The sequence below is a fragment of the Bactrocera dorsalis genome, chromosome 2 (assembly GCF_023373825.1).
Source record: "Bactrocera dorsalis isolate Fly_Bdor chromosome 2, ASM2337382v1, whole genome shotgun sequence".
Classification (NCBI taxonomy): Eukaryota; Metazoa; Arthropoda; class Insecta; order Diptera; family Tephritidae; genus Bactrocera; species Bactrocera dorsalis.
In genome coordinates, this window is record NC_064304.1 from 5,882,851 (window position 1) to 5,903,088 (window position 20,238).

At 32.6% G+C, this 20,238-nt stretch overlaps 2 protein-coding genes across 5 annotated transcripts; one reads left to right on the plus strand and one right to left on the minus strand.

The window, feature by feature from the left end:
• Positions 1-6,751: 6,751 nt before the first annotated feature.
• On the minus strand, positions 6,752-8,899 carry LOC105227022 (DNA-binding protein modulo). The gene is made up of 4 exons (XM_011206173.4): positions 8,216-8,899; positions 7,607-8,155; positions 7,303-7,548; positions 6,752-7,118 (listed from the first exon to the last, which is right to left on the minus strand). The coding sequence occupies exons 1-4, from the start codon at positions 8,802-8,804 to the stop codon at positions 6,844-6,846; spliced, it is 1,659 nt and encodes a 552-aa protein (XP_011204475.2). The 5' UTR covers positions 8,805-8,899; the 3' UTR covers positions 6,752-6,843.
• Positions 8,900-9,542: 643 nt separating this feature from the next.
• Positions 9,543-17,701, plus strand: LOC105227021 (beta-arrestin-1). Of its 4 annotated transcripts, none has more exons than XM_049450411.1 (3): positions 9,543-9,784; positions 9,844-10,476; positions 13,099-17,701. In XM_049450411.1, exons 2-3 carry the CDS (start codon positions 9,939-9,941, stop codon positions 13,935-13,937), a joined length of 1,377 nt encoding a protein of 458 aa, XP_049306368.1. In that variant the 5' UTR covers positions 9,543-9,784; positions 9,844-9,938; the 3' UTR covers positions 13,938-17,701. The 4 variants fall into 4 exon arrangements, 3 of the variants coding, with proteins under 3 accessions (XP_049306368.1, XP_011204473.1, XP_049306367.1); XM_011206171.4 differs by having other exon boundaries at positions 9,848-10,476; XR_007422013.1 differs by having other exon boundaries at positions 9,544-10,476; positions 13,099-14,308; positions 14,346-17,701.
• The last annotated feature ends 2,537 nt before the right edge of the window (positions 17,702-20,238 follow it).

The window sequence follows — 20,238 nt, forward strand, 5'->3', positions numbered from 1 at the left end:
ATTGCCAACAGATAAGGATATTTCGAAAAAGAGCCGTGGTCACAGCGTAGAATATGTTGGAACTGTGCGAGGAATAGATATAGCCACCGTTGTCTGGAAAGACAACAAAAGTGTAACTCTTGCTTCTAATTTCGCTGGTGAGCTACCGAAGTCCACAGTACGCCGCTATGATAAGGCAAACAAAAGTACATAGATATTGAAAAACCTTATATTGTAGCCGAGTATAATCGGCACATGGGTGGGGTTGATCTCATTGACAGCATCATGGGCCGCTATAAGATATTGCTAAGAAGCAAGCGATGGCACGTTCGTCTATTTTATCACTTTTTAGACCTTGCAACGTCTATTGCTTGGCTCTTATACAAAAGAGCTCATAAAGAAAAAAAATTAGAGGACGATCAGTCATCTGCTGATTTTCGTTTAGAAGTTGCCACGATGTTGTGTAAATTGGGTACAAAGTTCCCTATGAAACGAAGAGGAATTGAAGCCGAGATACAATCTAAAAAGCATAAGGGCCCAGCCCAACATGTTCCTCCTATGGCAGTTAGGTAAAATCAAGTTGGACACTGGCCGGTATGGGCAGAAAAACGAATTCGTTGCAAGCGTCCAGGATGTGTTGGAGTATCACAAACGGTATGTGAAAAATGTGGTGCGGCTTTATGCTACAACAAGCAAAACAACTGCTTCAAAGAATTTCACACTTCTTAAAAAACATGTGAATATTCACGAAATACAAATATTTTTATTTAATGAGCTTAGAGACGTTGTTACACAACGTGACATATCTGTCACATACCCTTTTTTGTTGCTTTTCACCCAAATAAAAAAAAAATTGTTTAAACTATAAAACACGTATTTCATTTCTATCCGAAATCTATTAGAAACGATACAGTTTTTCCGTTTTTACTTAGTTGAGTTATAAAGGGTTAATTATAAAGAAAAAAAAAAAACAAAACAAGTTAATATTATTTATGAAACAAATTGTGGACTTGCTGTGCTCCTACCCAGTGTATTATTATTTTTGTAATTTTCTTCCGAAATTCCTACTTTTGATTTGTGCTCCTTTGTATTATTTCTTTTAATTTGTTTAAATTAAAAAAGAAATTCTCAACTTATAAGTCTGTCGAAACATACATATATATATAATATTATATTATTCTCAAAACTACGATAATTTTTACGATAAACTTGTACGCAAAACAAAAAAACGATTAAAAAGCTACAAAAAAAGAATAAAATTAATTTTTGTGTTTTATTTTAGTTTTTATTATTATTTCTATAATTTAGTTAGTATTTACATAATTTCTGCCACATCAAATCTTCCTACTGCACATACTTATCACATACGCACTAGCTCGTTCATAAATTAAACTCACGCCTGCAATTGCAAGGATCAAGCCAAATATCTAAGTGTTTACACACACACACATTTCGTCTTTTTAAAGTTTTTTTTCAATTACATATTGTGTTCCATTTGTATTTTAGTATCTAAGACTTAAACGTAAACCGTTTTTAACCAACTTACAACTCGAATTTATTAACATTGCCTGCTCTCACATTTATTGTAGTACATGTGCGCGTTATAAGCACTTCACTTTATTGTAGGTATGGTGCCGCTTAAAAAACAAGTAGTGCACAATATACAAAAAAAAAACAAAAAACATATATTATATACTAAGCCTTAATAGCTCTTTGTGAAATAAATTATTTTCCATAATTTTGCTTGCTTTAACAGTAGTGCCCTTTACATCTAATTTGCCTTATTGTTAATTGAATTGAATGCAAGTGATATTGATCGAAAAGTTGCTGAGAGGGTGTGGACAAATAGCTTGATATTGCTGTTTTTTTAGCTTAAATCCGAATATAATGTATTGTGTTTGCGAGTAGATATGACGTTTTAATGAAATATTTTAAATAAGGAGACTGACTACGATAACATACGCGCGGTAGCTTCCCTTACGCGAAATTCTTAGCCTTTAACTTGTTTTTTCGAATTAGTTAGCTTCCATATTGCACAAGTGCACTTCCAAATGGTAATATAAAATGTAGCAGAAAAAGTGTTTTACTTTTCCAGCGTATGCATTTTTTGTCTGATTTTAATGAGCGCTTCGAACAAATGACGCTTTGAACTTTACAAAGCGTAGTTTTGTTGAAAGCGTGCTTTAAAGTATTGGATCGAGTTGTTCTCCATTTTTGCCAAACGCAAAAACAAAAAACATTAAAACTTTTTTTAAATCAAAGTTAACAAGTCAATAAAATATTTACGTCTATGGTAAACACAAAGTGTTGGATTCATTTTAAATCATGACAATCAGCTGTTCAAAGCTGAAATTCCATTGTGTTCTTCTATTTAGGCAATTCCGAATTTGTTTTTTGGCAAATTCATATTTGCTCATATGAGTCACACATTAAACTACCGAAACTTTTTTAACGCGTTAGGGACCTTGAGCATCAATTTTCATTGACACAGTGACACCTGGAAATACAGTTTACATTTAATATGTGTATGAATATACATATCTTATACAATTACACACCATTAGAAAGCTGATTTGCGGAATTTATTGAACTGTTCATTAGGTCTTACTCGAACATTGAACAAGAACTTAACAAAAATTATTCATTTACCGTTCTTACAAGAGAATTTTCTATGAACGTGAATATTTAAACGTAACTTTTATATTTACCTACGTATGTATATCTAGAGCATATTATACAATTATACACAATTAGATTGAAACAAAAAAATACTAGAAGGTAATGCTATAAATATCTTTAAAAACAAAATAATTACCCGAAAAAATGGGACATTTATTAATTAATAAAATTATACAAGTATAAAATGTGAGTAGAATTATTCATTGCATATTGCCATCTAACAACCCATATGTATCAGACATAGAAATTATTACGACTGATTTGTTTAAAGAAAAATCTGCAAAATCAAAGAGATCGCCAAATACCATAGCAAGGTAAAAAGTACATGATCACATATTGAACTACATGTTTACAAGTGCATGCTAATACACATTTTTACTTAAATACATACAAACACACCAGCTGCATAGAAGTGCATAGTAATATGGATGGATTTAAATAATATAACAACAAAAACTGAACTGATTTAGAGCAGTAATAAGACATAAGAATTGAATGAAGCTTATCGCAGCACGGAACCCAGCGGAATTATATTGGGCATACATATACATAGATACTTGTGTTTAATCAATTACCGGTAAAGAACCACAAATGCCCGTAGTGGTACAAGATAGAATGACAGCAAATACATACATACATATGCATGTAACTAACAGCAACCACTAACTAAAGTGGCCGATATTAGAAATAAAATAAATGTTAAAAATTCGAAATTATTTTAAGTGTGTTTTCCTCAATTTTCCTTATGTAAATGGTTTCTGGTGGAACAATGTATTGAAATGACTCATTAAAAGTGTAGGAGTATGATGGTTGATTAATATTTTAAAACGGTATAAGTATGTACAGTGAAGAAGAGGGTGGTGAGTTTGGAGACCGGTCCTCCCGGGCTTCTACAGACTACTTAACGGTCCATATCTTTTTCGGACCTGCATCAAAATTTCTTCTGGACGCTTTAGCTGATCATTAGATATTTAGCACAAGAGCCTTTGTAACATCTACAAAAAATATACAAAAATATGGTAAAATTAAACTCAAAATAAAAAAATATATAAATAATGATGATAACGATGGATTCTTACAGGTACCGGTTTTCCCTGTGCGACCCAGACTGTTCAATATATTATTCAAAATTATGATTGGATAATATATTCTTCATGAAGATTGTTGACCTGCCTTTTGTATTTGTTGTTGCAAAACTATTTTAGTATATGTTGACAAAATTCTAAACTTATTTTCATTACATAATTCTTACATATACCACAACTGGAAATAAAAGAAAAATACTGCTAATGTTTTTAAATATTTGAGACGACAAATAAACTAATCTGAAATCTTTTTAGCGATAAAAAATTAAATATTATGTTTTAGTTGAAAAATCAAGCAAACAAGTTGAAATTAGTTTTTTTTTAATTTGATGCTAGAAAATAGACTATTTTTTGGCTTTATTTATGACAAGTGATTTCCGTTACTTTTATAAAAGATGGTTCAAGAACATAGTAGACAAAAATTATATCTCAGAAAGTGCTAAGAGAGACCAAAGGCTATCTGTGGAACTCGGAAATTCAATATGTAGTTTAAGTACTATCACCTGTCGCTACATACAAACTTATAGTATATACATATATGTACATACATATATGTATAGTATGTAAGTATACATATATGCATTTCAATATGAATATTGCACTTCAATATGAATATTTAATACGACCTCAGATCTGCGTACAGTTGTACATATGGATGTAGATGCATTTTACAACAGTTTGCAAATAGCACATGCTCAACCATACATACATGCACACGTGCATATGTATATTCGCCTGTGTGTGATGTGAAAGTCTATTTGTGCAAGGCATAGGAGGTGAGAGAAACCTTTCGCAAATATTTGGGCGTGGGGATCTGTTTCTCATTACTAACAACACGGAATAATAACAAAAATATAAAAATAATGCAAAAGTGAATGTATTTTGTTGGTAGATCGATCGATGTGGTCGTTGAAATACATTTGGATGTTACACACGTTTTAGTGTATTAGCACATTGAATGGAAACGTGGTGTGGAGAGCGAAAACTAAAAAGATTCGGCGGAGGAATCACAAATATAATAGCCCACGAGTGAGAATCTCATGAATCACGCGACTTTTGAGTTCGATGCGCAAATATACGGCGTGATATGAACAACCGGCGTCGCAGTGAATCACGAAAGAAATCGCCTTTACATACATACATACATATATGTATATGTAGTAAATACTCTGTGCACCTATGCAAATACTCAGGTATGCAGCTAATTTACAGTCGTACCTAAGAGTAGCTTAAGTAGTTAAGGGCAATTTCGCATAGGTAATGGTTTATACGCTAAAGTACTGAAGGAAAATATTTATGGATATAGTTAGGGAATTTTATGGAGCAAGTGAATTATTGAAATTAGCCGTTTGGCTATATTTGTTTTGCTCTAACAAGTTTACATTTTTAATGAAATACATATGTAAAAAACTTTCAAAATCGACATAGGCTACTTTTTCCTATAAACCCAGATTTGTACATACGTAAGTATGTAACTATGTCGGTTCATATTATAAATATGTTAGCAAACATTCAAGTCTATTTTCGTAAATGTCGTTTGTAATTCTTTTGGTAGTATAAAATATTAATAACTTTAAATTTTCCGCCTATCATCTTCAAAATATTCGAATGGTCATCATTGAATTCGGCCACTACAGTAAAAAATCAAAAATTTCATCCAGAAATTATAAATATAGTTGTTCAATTCACAACCTGTCGTAAAGCATTGTAAAATCGTAAAATTATAAATTTTTACACTTGTTTTTTTTTATAATTTTAGGATTTTACGATGTTTTACGACAGGCTGTGAATTGAACAAGTGTTAATTTTAAAATAATCTAAATAAGAAATGTCAGATATGCATATATTTTTTTTATGAAGCAGAAATTTTAATGAGTTGATACCCCCATTGGCATATAACTTATGTGCGGTATTTTTTGTTTTAACGGCAGTAAACAATCCCCAAACAATATTGAGGAACGCTGACAATCATTGTCCGAATATAAGTGGGAGTCAATTCCAGTTACGTAGACCCGACTGCCATGTGAACGTATGAATACTTACAACGCTACAACAACAGCGATGAAAATGATTTTTTTTATATTCCCTCACGGATATTTTGAAATTGGACAAAGTTAGGACTTGTCTGTAAAAATGAATCCTTCAGGAACGGAAAACTTCTGTGCTCCTACAAAGAGATCACAAATTTTTAATTTCATTTTCGAAAGATTTTTTTTTTTCAATATTGGTTGAAGAAACCGTTACGACTTTTACGAGTTAAAAAATCCTGCGACATATTTATTCTTAATAAACGCTGAAGGAATGTAGTAGTAAGCGGGGAAGGTTCAAAGTCCCCAAGTTGCAATTTATTTTTGTTGTGTTCTTAAGAAGTCAAGCTTACCGCAATCACGATTGTTAGTTTACTTTAATTTCGATGAGAATCAGAAAAGTGGTTTTAATTAGATTAATTATTAAGTATTATTTCAAAGTAGTTTGCAAGAGTTCTATTAGTTTTGCAACTTACTCCTTACCATAGCGCTATGATTTCATATTCATTTCGTTTAATTATGTGGAGTCCAATTCTTGCTATTAAACTTTTTCATCTGGTAATATACAAAATGTTTAATTTTCCTGGTATGGTAGATGTCAATCTTTTCGAAGGCCACAAACTGTTATTTGACTCTCTTTAACCTAAAACTCACCGATCCAAAAAGAGTTAAGATTAGATTGCGACAACGACATTGAACAGAACGCCGACTAGACTTCGGACGCAAATCACTTGAGACACGCACTGAGCGCCATTCACAGCGGAGCTTTTAACACCTTCACCTACTACCTTTTAATGAATGGTGTACTTGGAGTCAAAGCATGCATCACCCATCGCAGACGACGATGTCGAGTTGCCGTGAGAATCTGGAGTTGTTACTAGAGTTAGGCTTACTACTTCGATGACTTCGACAACCACCAACCTAAACCTTACCACCCAAGTGACGAACGGATAACCGTCACAAAAAACAACAACGAGCAAATAATTTTGTTTAATACATTATATTTAGAACTATAAGTAAAAATTTCTTTTCACACGTGGGAAAATTAAAAAATATACGTAGCTACAGCTCAGTTAGTTAGGTTTACTCCTTTTGGCAAAGCCCTTAAATTGGAAACCCGCAGGTCTTTTACGGTTAAATGGTGCATTATGATGATTTCTTCTTTTCTTTTCCGAATATGGTTCTAAGAATATTACTTGTCCGCGCAGAACCGACTCGTTTAAGAGGAAAGCTTTGCAAAAACCGTCAGTATCCGCGAATCTAACAGTGGCGAAGTTACCTATTATCATCACATTTTCAATTGGCCCTGTGGAAGCAAAAAGCTCACGAATTTCTTCTTCGGTTACACCTGAAATATATATTAATTACAATAATTTTCTCTAATGAAATAGTTGTATGTAGATTTGATATGAATAAATTACAAATATTTATAATGTTACTTTCGATACTAGATATATCATACATAAGTAGTAGTATAGTACTTATATAAGTAAAAATCGTAAAAGTTAAAAAAAAGTCTCTAATAAGCTTACCTGGTCTTATATTCTGTATAAAAACAGTTGTTTTATATTTGGGTGTAATTACTTTATACTCTTCAATTTCTAAATCGATATCTTGCGCACTGGTACCATTCAGTTTTAAAGCTTTTTTAGCAGCTTTTTCATCCTTAAATGTAACAAAAGCCAACACGTTTTTCGTGCAGAATATGCAAGTGTTTTCGACTTCGATTTCGCCACACTTGGAGAATATTGCCTCTAATTTAGATAACTCAATGTTTGCTAAAATAAAAAAATATAAATCAATATATTGTAGCTATAACCCACCATAGCTACTTACGTAAATTGGAACCATTTCTAAGAATAATTGTGCGCTTAGGATCCTTAACCATCTCATGTTCGTGGACCTGATTAACCCAAATGTTACTCTCATTTAGTATTGAATTGTGTAGCTTAAAAGCAGATGGAACTGCCGACTTATCTTCGAAACAAACAAAGCAAGTGGAGGTGTAGCCATTCTTTGTATATATTTTAACACTTTCGACGGCACCACAATTAGCGAAATGACTCTTAATTTGATCTTCTGTGGTACCGTCTTTTAAATTTTTGATATAAATTGTGCGGTCCCTATTTTCCTCAAATTTTTTCTTCCTTTCTTCAAATTCCTCGGCCTTCTTAAGTTTTTTCGGATTGGGTGTTTGAATGTTTACTTTTAAAACGGCTCCTTTTACCTTAGCAATTTTGTCTGTTGCTTCTTGGGCCGCTTCGGCGTCTTCAGGTGATGTATATGCGACATATGCAACGCAGCTTGCTGGTCCGTGAATATTATAAATTGTATCTATGGTACCATACTTTGCAAATATCTCGACGAGCTCAATTTGTTTGTAATCTGCAGGGGATTCAAAACAATAAATTTTTTGTTGATATCTTTCCATACAATTTTACTTACTTTTGGGCAAATTTTTTACAATAAGCACTTGCTCCTTTGGAAATGATTTTGGAGGAGCACCAGTTTTAATTTTTTGCACACCAGTCTCATCCGACGACTTCGGTTTCTTAGACTTAGCCTTGGCTGGGGATTCCGAAGCACGTTTTTCAATCGGTACTTCAGTTGGTTCTTCGTCATCATCCTCTTCACTATCATCCTCAGCCTCATCATCTTCCTCTGCTTCGTTTTCTACCAATCCTTCAATATTTTCATCTTCTTCTTCACTTTCATCGTCATCATCACCATCATCGTTGTCCTCATCCTCATCTTCATCTTCAGCTTCAGAATCTTCACCTTCGTTAACAACGTCTTCAGCGACATCGGCACCTGAATCCTCTTCCACCTCGGATTCTTCTTCCTCTTCTACCTCTACCTTCTTTGGTGGTACTTCCTTAACAGGAGTTTTGCCAAGTTTCTTTTGATTGTTCCTTGCCGGTGTTCCTTTTGCTGGAGTGCTTACTTCATTTTTTTTTTGCTTCTTCACGATGCTATCATTTTTCACACCATTTAAAGATGATTTTACCCCAACATTTGATTTTCTTTGCTTCATATTTAATCTTTGAAATATTACTTCTGCTCTAAATGGAACCGACTGATCGAATATTGAAAATGAATGAACCACGCTTTTGAGGATACACGTGTTTATTATAGAAAATTATATGCAGCGTTGCCATAGGCACATGCGGTTGAAGTTGCCGGATGCATTGAAATTTTATTTAAAAAAGTAAGGTATATAAGAAATACGTTTTCTCAAGATTACATACCCAAAGAGTGGTTAAACACTGGGCTAATTCATATCTGGTAACTGAACATTTTGATACATATGAATAAGTATTTGCAGTATTTTAATAGATTTATTCTAAATAGTAAAATATTATTTTCTAATTTGGAAAAAACGAATATATGTATCAAATATGGTCTCTTAACTTAAACATTTTAGCATAATAATAATACCAAATTTGTTTGCCATTACTCACAACTTCAAACGCATTACATAATTGGAGACTTCCTTTTTATCGACATTCTACAAGCCAATTTGTGATGTTATTTGTCAGTGGTGTGCACCTCCGATTTACTCAGTATTTTTGAAAATTTTTTTATTTAATTTCGACATTTATCATTTCTAGTATAAAGGTAAAATGCCAAATTATGGTAATACGTTTGAAACATTTTTTTTGTAAAGTTTTAATGTCTGAAAAAAAAAATTAAGAGAAATGTGAAATATATGTTATCCGTTTGTCCCTCAAAATGTGCAACACTGTACGGTATACACATTCCGAGTGACGTTTCCTTCGTGTCAATTTTTTGCTGAATATTTTGGGTTGGTCGTCGTCGTTGGTTAATTTCTGATCGTTTAAAAAACATAAAAAGAATGAGGACGAGCTAATTGGAGGAAAAATTTTTAGACAAAATTGACATATTATAAAAGTGCATTGAAACAAAATATACAAGAAATACCGAGGCCAAACCGAGCAAGGAGATGAGGATATAAAATTTTGGAAATATTTAGTAGCAAGTTCAAACTGTTAAGTAGGTAAATGTGATATTTCCAGGAATATACTACCATACTATCATCGTGTCACCTGCAGTTAGATGCAAGAATAAAAGTAATTTGATAAAGCAAGCGTTACCACCTATAACGGTCCAGTGAATAGAGGCTGTTTCTATAAAAATATATACACCGATGAATACCCTTTCCACCAGTGGAGCCGCAACTACTGCCACACCCTCTTCAGATGAGGCTGGAGGTGGTGGTGGAGATGCTGATGCGAGTTCGCGGCGCCAAGCCACAAGAGTATTTAAAAAGAGTTCATCCAATGGTAAGGTCACAGTGTACCTAGGAAAGCGCGATTTTGTGGATCACGTTACACATGTGGATCCAATCGATGGTGTAGTTTTTATAGATCCGGAGTATGTTAAAGACCGCAAAGTTTTTGGACAAGTTCTTGCCGCGTTTCGGTATGGTCGAGAAGATTTGGATGTACTCGGCCTAACCTTTCGCAAAGATTTGTATTTAGCGCATGAACAAATATATCCGCAGCAACAAAATGAGCGTCCATTAACTAGATTACAAGAGCGGCTTATAAAAAAATTGGGACCAAATGCATATCCTTTTTACTTTGAAGTTCCTCCGTATTGTCCGGCATCAGTGTCGCTCCAACCAGCTCCTGGGGACACGGGCAAATCTTGTGGCGTGGACTATGAGCTTAAAGCCTTTGTTGGTGAGTATAGAGTAAAATTCTAATTGTAATGGCAGAGACATAAACCTTTTTTAAATTTACTAAGTATTTTTGGTTGATCTATTGTATTTGTAAAATAATTTATAACTTGGTAATACAATTGTATACTCAGGTCATTTTCAAAGTCAAATTCATTCACTGCACACTTCCTCGCCGCTAAAATCGTTTTGATAGTCGTGACTACTGTGCACTAACCCATGTCATAGTTAGGTTAATTAATCTTGTCGATAATAATTTCATGACAATGAACACTATAATTCAATTACTCATATTTGCTTTGGTTTTTTTGCATCATAAATATGGCCTATATCTCAACAACGCCATCAACTAGCTTGCCAAGCCTGATTGGTGCGCAGTTTTAATTGGTGCGCAAGTGGATGCAGACCAATTAAAGTCATGACGTATAGGTGCTAGAACGTTTATAAGAAACGTAAACTAATTGATTCGTTTAAATTAAAAATGTTAAGTATAAATTGAATGACATATCTGGTAAAGTTAACAAAAAAATAACACACATGTTTTGTGTGATAATGAGGATGAAGTACTGACTTTATTAATGAACAATTTTTCTGGTACGTCAGTTATAAAATTTAAATGTTTAAAATATTTTCTCACTTAAATTACATTGGGAAACCGGTCATAGATTTGAAATTAAAAGCAAGATTCATTTATTGCGAATGACCCATGATTCATCAATCTAATGCTTATAGTTCTGCCGCTATGTCATTCCCTCTGCTCATTTACTTTTTATTGCATTGTTAGCTGTTGCCATTGGCCGTTTTGGTTATTGGGATTTCATTGCAAACGATATCGCTTCGATCGTAGATCGAGTGTACATACATATATGTGTTTTTATATGTATATGTTTTTCTTAAAAAGCAAAGCCTTTAGCTTTACGCGCGTAGTATTGGTTATCTATGCCTGTGGTGTATTCAACGTTTACATGCGTGGTATGCCATTGTGAACATAATATAATACAATTGTGTTGATTTTTATTTTTTTCGCTTTTGCCATTGCTTTTTTTGTTTATTTTTCTTAATCGCACTTCTACCTATCTGCTGTTTTTGTTCTGTCGGCAAGCATTTGAGTTTATTATTTTCTAATAATTAACTTCTACGTACATATACATACTTACACGTATGTACTTCTATACGTATAAATTTAATTGATATAATTATTGCAAAATATCTAAAGTAGCAAACTCAAAATAAATCACTAAAAATTGAATATGTGAACTTTATAAATAAAAAGCTTAAGTCGTGGTTTAATAAAATCCATCAAAAGAGATGGAAAATGCGAAACATACCCTTGCGAAGCACAAAAAGCCAAAAAAAACCAATTACATTTTTTGTGTGGAATTTTCGTTTAAGAATTTTTAATAGGTCAGGGTCATGAAAAATAAATGGTTCTCAAAAATTTTAGCTTTTTTATAAATAAATTTGCTACACAATAATTTTATTTTGCCGCCTTTTTGTAACGGATTTTAATATAAACTTGTTAACAGCAACGGAATCACTTTCGTATGCAGCACTTTTTGAACTTTAATAGACGTTTCTCACACACAAATATGTATGTGTGTACGATATGTGTTTGTAGTGCCATAAAGTCAATTCATTTGTGTATGCATCATTGTTTGTACATATGTATATCTGTATGCATGTATAGTAAATAAAAGTGAATTTTGTTTATTTCTTTACCCCCTTACTTTGAGTCTACACATGTCTAACATTGACGCAAATTGACTTGCCTATAAATTACTATTCACTGAAATTAAACAGAAATTTTAATGAGTATATCTGCTGTAAATTTTAGAAACATACATATTTAGCATTCGACTGCTGCAGCTCAATAGAAATTGTACGTATAAATGTATGTATGGACTGTTGTAAATGCGTGTGTGTGCTTGTGCAGCACATCCAAGTTCGTGAGAGAAAATTTTAGAATGTTTTATTTTTTATTTTTCCTTTAAAGTTCATTAAAGAGGTTGTTATTTTTTTTAATGCTAAATTAGGTTATAATTCCACACTACTATATTTATTTGCTTTATTTATTTGCTAAATACTAAGAAATCTCATGCTTGGTTTTACTGCTAAATTATTAATGTTTGGGAAACGGATGTTGGATTAATACGTTAAAGCATAATTTTTACTAACTAAATTGTGTTAGTTTCTTGATGTGTTTGTAATATAATTTTACCGGCCAGCAACAAAATATTTTTTCTTACGGTGTTTTTTGATCTTGTAGAAAATAATCTCTCATTTTGTGTTCCGTTAGAGATTTTCTAGATAATCGTTACAACAGCAATATATAAATAAATGTTGGGACCTACATGTGGAAAATTATATTTTCATTATATACTTTTAAAGTGCGTTACTTTACTTTTATATGTATATGTACATACTTATGTATGTAAATCCATCGTTAATCTACAATACAAGCTTTATTTTGGTATGTTCAAGATCAAGTAGGCTCCTGAAAGAATTACCCGTCTTTTGGTGCTTTGATTCAATTACTTGTGAATTTTCATTTTTAATACCACACTCTGCCTACAAGTTGAGCTTTTTTAAATTTAATAATAATAATGATGAAATAAACTTTTCGCAGGCGAACACATCGATGATAAACCGCATAAGCGCAACTCTGTCCGATTGACCATACGAAAGGTTATGTACGCACCGTCCAAGGTAGGCGAGCAGCCATCCATCGAAGTGAGCAAAGAGTTTTTGTTGAAACCGAATAAAATCCACCTAGAAGCCAGTTTGGACAAGGAGTTATATCATCATGGTGAAAAAATTTCCGTCAATGTGCATATAGCCAACAATTCGAATCGCAACGTAAAGAAGATTAAAGTTTGTGTGCGTCAATTCGCCGACATTTGCCTTTTTTCGACGGCGCAGTATAAGTCGGTGGTGGCGGAAACCGAATCAGAGGATGGTTGTCAGGTGCTGCCCGGTTTTACACTCTCAAAAGTGTTTGAACTGTGTCCACTGCTTGCCGACAACAAGGACAAGTGGGGACTCGCGCTCGACGGCCAGTTGAAGCACGAGGATACAAATTTGGCGTCCAGTACGCTCATAACGAATCCGGCACAACGCGAAAGTCTTGGTATCATTGTACACTACAAGGTGAAAGTTAAACTGCTCATCAGTGGGGCGTTACTGGGCAATGATTTGGTAGCTGAATTGCCATTTACATTGATGCATCCAAAACCAGAAGAGGAAGATAATCCACTATTAATGGATAAGTCGCCACGTCAAAGCATACGTGATGGTGCATTATCGTTGGAATGTGGTAATGGTGGCAATGGCGTGGACGAAGCGCAACAAGCCGAGGTGCCCACAACCAATTTGATACAATTAGACGAAGATGATTCACAAGACGATGACATTATCTTTGAAGATTTCGCACGCCTCCGGCTAAAGGGCGCCGAAACTGAGGCCTAGATAAACGACAACGCGTCGTGGCGCTGCGTTGAGCCGACATTGATCATTTAGAATGCTTAAAAGTATCATATGAATTGGATTGGTATACGCAAAATGACCCTTATGTATATGTGTAGGAAAGTGCGTAATTATGTTTGCATTTTACAAATTTATATCCTTATAATTGCCAAGTTCTTTATTTTTGTCTTTTTTAATTTTCTATTTACATACATATATACGAGCGTTTGCCAAGTAGAAATTATTTTGTAAAGTTGTGGAATTAAATTGAATACTTCTTAGTAACTAAGTTATGTATCGTAAGTTGAAAGAGTAATAATTGTGCAAAATGGATGTTTAACATCCACAGTTCAAGCGTTCATTGAATGATAATGGTTGCTAAATTGTTACTACTGCTGATACTGAACTAAGGCATTGGTAATTTTTGGTTAATTGAGGTTAGGAGTTGTGTAGGAAACTAACGAAAATCGAAACTGTCATCGCGCAAAATGAGAAAACATGCATTTTAAATGTATTTACTACTCTTTAACTTTTTTATAATTTTATGAAGTTTTATTTTAGAACTATTACGTACATACAAATATGCATAAACTTACGATCATATTCAAGTTTATTTTTTATATGAGCTACAAGGTTTGCAATTTTATAAAAGAACTCTTTTTTTTATCGGCTTTTAAATATATTTATTTATGTTGATATCAAAGGTAGTACATATTGATGTTGTTGATGTATGCCACAGCAACAATATAAGCTTTAATTGTAAAAAAAATAATAATAATTGTATACCTGTTGAAGGATTAAGCGAGAAATGGAGAAAATTAAAGAGTTAAATCGAAAGAAACATGCTGCATTTTAACATACACATACATACATACAAGCACAGTTATGAGAAACGAAAAAAAGTATTTATATTACATATACATATGTAGCTGGAAAGTTGACGCTAATCTAAATGTATTTTTTTTCAAAATTGTAAAATAAATATTTGATTTTTATGTCACAAGGCATTGCACACACAAAATACACACATTCCTGTAGTTTCTAATTTTCATTTTATTCGCTAAGCATTCGCCATTTATGGAACTATTAACAGCCGAACACGTTTTAAAGCATATTGTGCAATAATGAATTGTTAGCCCGAATTCCTGCGAAAGGATGCAGTTTGTTGGCTACCTCCGCATAAGGCGGTTTATTTCAGAAAGTAAAAAGTTAAAATTGAAATCACTAAATACGCTGCACATTTCATTTTATTTGGTTAGAAAGCGTTTATTATCGAACAGTTGAGCTTAAAAATATTCGTTACTTGCCATTGTGTATTTGGTACTGATAAATATTGTCAATTGTTATGTATTATTACATAAAATTTTTGTTTTCTCACTTTCCTAAAAATGTTTACCTAAATTAGCAATGTTAGTAAGCTAAAGGCTCGGGTTAAGATCAGGCTTTGGGTATTTTTTGGTTTTAAAAAGATAATTTGTTGCTGTTGAAAAGCTGAAATAAAATTATGTCGTAACTAGATTTGGGGAAAAATATAAGTAATTCTACTTTGGAAATATATTCACAATTTATATTTACTATTTTACATTTTTTACAATTTTCTTTTTTATTATTTTAAAATTTTCTTACAAAATCTTTATTAGCTGCTGTGTATGCACTTTTAGTTTGACATTTTTTACAAAAAGTGATCTTTCAAATAACTCAATTCAATTATGTCTCAAAAACATAAATTTCAAAATTTTTATTTTCTTTATAATTTTTATATAAATAAATAAAAAATATTGAAATGACAGATTGCAAGTTGTAAACGTAACAACTTCCATACCCGCCGTTAGCACATAATAACGATAATAATGGCTTAGACTCTGCTTGTTGTATCATTAACTATTAGTATACTTTCTAGCAGAGTTTAAGATAAGAATTTTTCCAAATTAAAGTTTTTGAGTTATTGTATTTTTCAAGTAAATAAGCGTTATATGTATTTGTGTTAGCTATGTGTGGAACTACATAAGGTGTTTGATTTAATGTAGATAAATAATTATGTATACTTCATAATATGCAGACAAATTGCCAAATGATTCCACAAACACTTGCTCAAAATTGTAAAAAATATTTTAGGTTATTTGTGTACAATTAATACATGTTTAATAAATTTGTTGCTTGTTGCAGAAGGTGAAACAAATATTTAAGCATATGTTGCTCTAAAACAAAAAAACAAAATATTTCCTTTTTTAAAAACGCTGTAATAATTGTTATGACTTTGGTATTGGAAACGAGTTCTACACAAGATATATTTACATATGTACATAAATTTGTGTTTGTTCTATTAAGTACCTTCATATGTTTTGTTAATACTGGCAAGATTTGTATTATAAAATACGTTTTAAGCTTCGGTTGGCAGACAATTTTGTAAAACAAGAATTTTTGAATTATGTACTTTAGAAAAAATCATGCTCTGCAAGATTCGCTTATACATTTAAACATTTTCACATGAATTCGGCTCACAGCACAAACTTTGCGTCAGAAAACTGTTAAGCTTGTCTTAAAATATTTAAAAAAAAATTCGTTTAGAAACGCAATTTAGTTTTAAATCACAAGAAAAGTAACAACAATTCTACGACGGAAATTAGTTTATGCGAAATTAATGAATTAAAATGAAAATACAAAAGCGATTCTTATTTTTTCTAAACAGAAAGTGACCAAAACTCGCTTATATCTGCTAGAAGCTAATTTTTTGTGAAAAGTCCAATCGAATTGTTTATCAAATTATTATCTTAAAATAAATTAGCGGCTCTGTTACGAATGAAACAACAAAGTAAGAAAGCAAAACTTACAAAAATATTGAAACAACTTTTTAAATACTGATTTTACAATGGAAAATAATACCTACCGGCAACAACAGCTTTTTAGCCTTAAAATTAAGCAAACATATACACATACATACATACTAAATAAAAAAAAAACAACAAAGCAGCACATTCATACAAACATTCGGAATGCAATAGAGTGATTTGCTTGCAAAAGTTAAACAAACCAAAAAAAGAACGTCGTCACAAAGCGGCTAAGTCGCACATCCCCACGAGCGTGGCCATGAAATGAATTTAAAGAAGGAACAAGTAACACAATATTGAATAATAATATAAAATAATGATATCATATATTGTACTAATAAATGAATTATCTATTGTAATGTAATAGCAAACGTCAAGTGTGTGTAGTTAGTAGCGCTAATTAACGAAATATTAAGTAAATGAAATATTGTAATTGTTTTAAAGAATTGTAATACAATGAAGTTTTATATACATACATATATATACATACATAAATGCATATAAATGCATTGAGATTATGAAGCGATATTCATACACACACCCACATATATATATATATATAGTATATATTGACTGCACACATACCTTTTTACATGCATTGAAAGTACCAACTGTCTACACTGATATCTCTTAGTAGCTGCAACGTTCTCACAAATCTCCCAAACAAAAAAAATGTGCAAACAACTAAAGTCCTTTAAGTCAATAGCTGTTTCTACAAATAAACATTCACACACACACACACAGATACACACGTACATACATACATTAAAACAAAAAACGATCGATATGTATATGAAAAAATTGAAAAATAAATAACCTAAGTACTGAATACTATATTAGTACTCCAAATGGTATCGATGTTTCAGTGAAATCATTAATAAACTAAAGAAGTCGTGAATACTATAAATAAGAAAATAAAATTCATAAATTATTCAAATATTTTTGTGTGTTTCTGCAACTGCAAATGGAATATTGTATGTATATAGTCTATTGGAAAGCTTCAAAAAGGACGCCTTACTAGCTTCTTTTTGACAAGCAGTGTTTTATGTGTGCTTTTTGTAATGTAGTTTTCCTATTATTTTTCTGGGTTTCCGCATATTGAGTTAGACTGCCCTGAATATTCTAGCCAAAGTCGCAGAAAGCCATCAATTTCCACAAAAACCTGTTGTCAGGTTTTCAAAAAGTCGAGTTTTTTTTTATTATTTCGCTGGTCCGCGAGACTTCGAATAAAATAAATAAATTGTTAAAAACTACTAAAAGCTCAATAAACCAATAAATAATTGCGTCAGAGACATTACCACCGAGATGGTAAGAGAGTCGGGATCAAAATCGGGCCATGGACGTAATTTTAAGTAAAATTAAATATCTTTATGACTAAAAATTGCTCAAATCGAACCCAAACTCTTCAAGCCACCTGATAATGCATACGTGAACCCATTGCTTATAATTGATTTTTTCCGAAAATATCGGTCAATATGTAAAACATATGTCTGTCTATGCCTGTTTTTTTAATTACGGTGTGTATTTGCGCTTAGAATGAATAACTCGCCCTAGACCTCATATGATTAACAGGTCTTATGTATTTGAAGGCACTTCCTTCGCTTTAATCCTTGCAAGTGGCAAGAATATGAAATGATCGGTTATATCTGAGTTGAGCTCTTCCTTCTGCAAATAATTATACTTACAATGATCTTTTTCAAACTGTGCCAATTTTTAATTTTTTTCGACCATACGTTATTCCGCTAGAGATTTCTTATACCCGTGTATGTTAAATTTGCCACGAAGTTTGTAGCACCCAGAAGAAGAGGTCGGAGAACTTTTCGTTGCAACCGAAATAACAGGTCTTTACTTTTGGGCGCATACGCGTAAATCCATGATTCATCATCTGTCACGATTTCATAGACGTGTTTTGAAGCACCGCTATCATATTTTTTTTAACACTTCCCTCGACTAATCGACACGAGGCGGTTTTTGAGCGATTGACAAATTGTGTGGGATCTAACGTGTACAATTTTTTTATAGTCAAAGTTCCAGCAATATTGAATGTATGCTGGTCCCATTAATGCCTATAGTTTCTCAGTCTTATCATAGGTCACATGGCGACATTGCAATTTCAGTTTGCGCCCAGCATCCATAACACTTACTAACAATAACTGATTATGGCTAATCTTCAAGAAATTCGTCTTTTAGTAATCTACGGCATCAATCGAATTGACCATACCATGGCTGAACACTGGTTTTTGATGGAGCTTCATTGCCAAAAACTGAATTAAGTTCATCGATGCTCTGTTGTTGCATTAATCCACGTCGAAAGTTGTATAAAAAAACGAGCGAAATAATGTTCGCGATTTAATTCCATTTTTTGGTAGAGAAGAATATTTTAAGTTACTGTAACCACAAATAGTGCTCGTCTGTAAAAAGATCCTTAATTTGCATAACATCAATAATGCCAAACTTTACAATAAAATTGTGAGTTTCCAGGTTGCAAAAGTAGTGTTGTAAAATCCTGAAATATTAAAGGCAAATTCAAAATAGAAAGATGTACGAAAGAATATGACGTATAGAGTTTAAAACTTAACTCAAAAGCTGATGATATTCATGGTAAGTTTCACCTTATTATCTATGTAAGCACTTCACACTGTCATTTAAAACTTCTCTTATCTGTTCGTGTAGTTGTAAAGAAAGCTCTAAATCCCAATGCTTTGTCTCAGTCTGTGCCAAAAGTGACAGATGATAGTTCGGGTTTTCTTCGTTCAACACAGATCTATTCGATTTAATAACAGAAATGCCTTTCGTGGTTTGACTTTCACTGGTAAACTCCCCATTGGGAAAATTTGACTGAAAATCGGAACCATAGTAATCAAAACCACATTTTTTCATTAATCTTCATAATTATTTTTTTATAACATGATTTACTGCTTAACTGTAGAATTAAAATTCCAAGCATACAAAAGTACAAAATAAATAAATACAAGTTTACACAAAAGGTATTTAAATGCCAAATATTTGGAAGCAAGGCCACAGAGGGTGGATATGCAGAATGCAACAGCTCGAAAGGAAGTGAGCAACGCAGAGAAAAGCACAATTGAAAGGGCCTAAGGAAATACTCGTGCCGTAAAGTAAAAAAAAAAAATGCAAATGTAAAAAAGGAAGGAAAGAGTAAATGTTGCCAGTTCGTTTGCAATTCCATTGTACTCCCAGATGACCGGCGGCCGGTTGCTAGCAACAGAAGAACAGTTGGAACAATTGAAAAATGCGTGAATGAGCAAAAATGAATACCGAAATCGATTAAGCTTTTAGAATTGTTGCTCGCTTAGATTTTATAGCCTTGAATTTTGGGAATGTACCGCTTGATGTACACACACAGATATACACATATGTATGTACGTACAAAGGTATTTATGTATATGTTAAAAAATGCACTTGTGTGCTGCTGACTGCGTGGGAGTTAGAATTCAAAAGCTGGAACATACATA

Bases quoted from the DNA above. Each gene is read 5' to 3' on its own strand.
- LOC105227021 (XM_049450411.1), top strand. From the start codon at position 9,939: ATGAATACCCTTTCCACCAGTGGAGCCGCAACTACTGCCACACCCTCT. The intron at 10,477-13,098 runs GTGAGTATAGAG...AACTTTTCGCAG, and splicing joins TGAGCTTAAAGCCTTTGTTG to GCGAACACATCGATGATAAA.
- LOC105227022 (XM_011206173.4), bottom strand. From the start codon at position 8,804: ATGAAGCAAAGAAAATCAAATGTTGGGGTAAAATCATCTTTAAATGGT. The intron at 8,156-8,215 runs GTAAGTAAAATT...AATCCCCTGCAG, and splicing joins TGTAAAAAATTTGCCCAAAA to ATTACAAACAAATTGAGCTC. The intron at 7,119-7,302 runs GTAAGCTTATTA...TATATATTTCAG, and splicing joins TATACAGAATATAAGACCAG to GTGTAACCGAAGAAGAAATT.